General features: G+C 30.4%; 1 protein-coding gene across 1 annotated transcript in view; it reads left to right on the top strand.

Moving 5' to 3' along the window:
- LOC117500069 (rho GTPase-activating protein 27-like) overlaps positions 1 to 2,500 on the top strand; it is a 46,526-nt gene that overhangs the window by 38,076 nt on the left and 5,950 nt on the right. The window contains 2 exon segments of the mRNA XM_034152768.1: positions 2,284 to 2,371; positions 2,488 to 2,500. The exon segment at positions 2,488 to 2,500 is cut by the window's right edge and continues 86 nt beyond it. Of these exon segments, the coding sequence (XP_034008659.1) occupies positions 2,284 to 2,371; positions 2,488 to 2,500 (101 nt within the window).

Below are 2,500 nucleotides of genomic sequence, written 5' to 3'. Positions count from 1 at the left end.
GTTATTCCTGATGTTATTCCAGATGTCATTACTGATGTTATTCCAGATGTTATTCCAGATGTTATTACTGATGTTATTCCTGATGTTATTCCTGATGTTATTCCAGATGTTATTCCAGATGTTATTCCAGATGTTATTACTGATGTTATTACAGATGTTATTACTGATGTTATTACAGATGTTATTACAGATGTTATTCCTGATGTTATTACTGATGTTATTACAGATGTTATTACAGATGTTATTCCTGATGTTATTCCAGATGTTATTACTGATGTTATTCCTGATGTTATTACAGATGTTATTACTGATGTTATTACAGATGTTATTCCTGATGTTATTCCAGATGTTATTACTGATGTTATTACAGATGTTATTCCTGATGTTATTCCTGATGTTATTACAGATGTTATTCCTGATGTTATTATTACATATGTTATTACTGATGTTATTACTGATGTTATTACAGATGTTATTACTGATGTTATTCCTGATGTTATTCCTGATGTTATTACTGATGTTATTCCTGATGTTATTATTACATATGTTATTACATATGTTATTACTGATGTTATTACTGATGTTATTCCTGATGTTATTACTGATGTTATTCCTGATGTTATTATTACATATGTTATTACTGATGTTATTACAGATGTTATTACTGATGTTATTCCTGATGTTATTCCTGATGTTATTACTGATGTTATTCCTGATGTTATTATTACATATGTTATTACAGATGTTATTACTGATGTTATTCCTGATGTTATTACTGATGTTATTCCTGATGTTATTATTACATATGTTATTACTGATGTTATTACAGATGTTATTACTGATGTTATTCCTGATGTTATTCCTGATGTTATTACTGATGTTATTCCTGATGTTATTATTACATATGTTATTACTGATGTTATTACTGATGTTATTACTGATGTTATTACAGATGTTATTACTGATGTTATTACTGATGTTATTCCTGATGTTATTACAGATGTTATTCCTGATGTTATTCCTGATGTTATTCCTGATGTTATTACAGATGTTATTACAGATGTTATTCCTGATGTTATTACTGATGTTATTCCTGATGTTATTACAGATGTTATTACAGATGTTATTACTGATGTTATTACTGATGTTATTACAGATGTTATTACTGATGTTATTACAGATGTTATTACAGATGTTATTACTGATGTTATTACAGATGTTATTACTGATGTTATTACAGATGTTATTACTGATGTTATTACAGATGTTATTACTGATGTTATTACTGATGTTATTACAGATGTTATTACTGATGTTATTACAGATGTTATTACAGATGTTATTCCTGATGTTATTCCTGATGTTATTCCTGATGTTATTCCTGATGTTATTCCAGATGTTATTACTGATGTTATTACTGATGTTATTCCTGATGTTATTACAGATGTTATTACTGATGTTATTACTGATGTTATTCCAGATGTTATTACTGATGTTATTACTGATGTTATTACTGATGTTATTCCTGATGTTATTCCAGATGTTATTACTGATGTTATTCCAGATGTTATTCCTGATGTTATTCCTGATGTTATTACTGATGTTATTACAGATGTTATTACAGATGTTATTACAGATGTTATTACAGATGTTATTACTGATGTTATTCCTGATGTTATTACAGATGTTATTCCAGATGTTATTACTGATGTTATTCCTGATGTTATTCCAGATGTTATTCCAGATGTTATTCCTGATGTTATTACTGATGTTATTCCAGATGTTATTCCTGATGTTATTACTGATGTTATTACTGATGTTATTACAGATGTTATTCCAGATCTTATTCCTGATCTTATTACTGATGTTATTACAGATGTTATTCCTGATGTTATTCCTGATGTTATTACATATGTTATTCCAGATGTTATTACAGATGTTATTAATGTTATTAATGTTATTCCAGATGTTATTCCAGATGTTATTCCTGATGTTATTACTGATGTTATTCCTGATGTTATTACAGATGTTATTCCTGATGTTATTCCTGATGTTATTCCAGATGTTATTAATGTTATTAATGTTATTCCAGATGTTATTCCTGATGTTAATCCAGATGTTATTACAGATGTTATTCCTGATGTTACTACTGATGTTATTACTGATGTTATTCCTGATGTTATTACTGATGTTATTCCTGATGTTATTACAGATGTTATTAATGTTATTAATGTTATTCCTGATGTTATTCCGGGCATCTCTTGACTGTGTTTTTGTCCACAGGAAGAACTGGAGTCAGTCGTGGACCGTCCTCCATGGGGGGATCCTGACCTTCCACAGAGACCCTAAGTCTGCCCCTCCCGGCACAGCGGTATGAGAGGCTCCATCCCTGCCCTTTGACCCCTCTGTGACCTCTCTGTGACCCCTCTGTGACCCTGATGATGTCATTGACCTCTCTGTGACCATGATGATGACTTCCTGTTTCAGAGCAAGACGTCTC

This window comes from Trematomus bernacchii, unplaced genomic scaffold (assembly GCF_902827165.1).
Source record: "Trematomus bernacchii unplaced genomic scaffold, fTreBer1.1, whole genome shotgun sequence".
Lineage (NCBI taxonomy): Eukaryota > Metazoa > Chordata > Actinopteri > Perciformes > Nototheniidae > Trematomus > Trematomus bernacchii.
The sequence above is the reverse complement of the archived record's forward strand: the minus strand, read 5'-3'. Positions and strand labels throughout refer to the sequence as shown.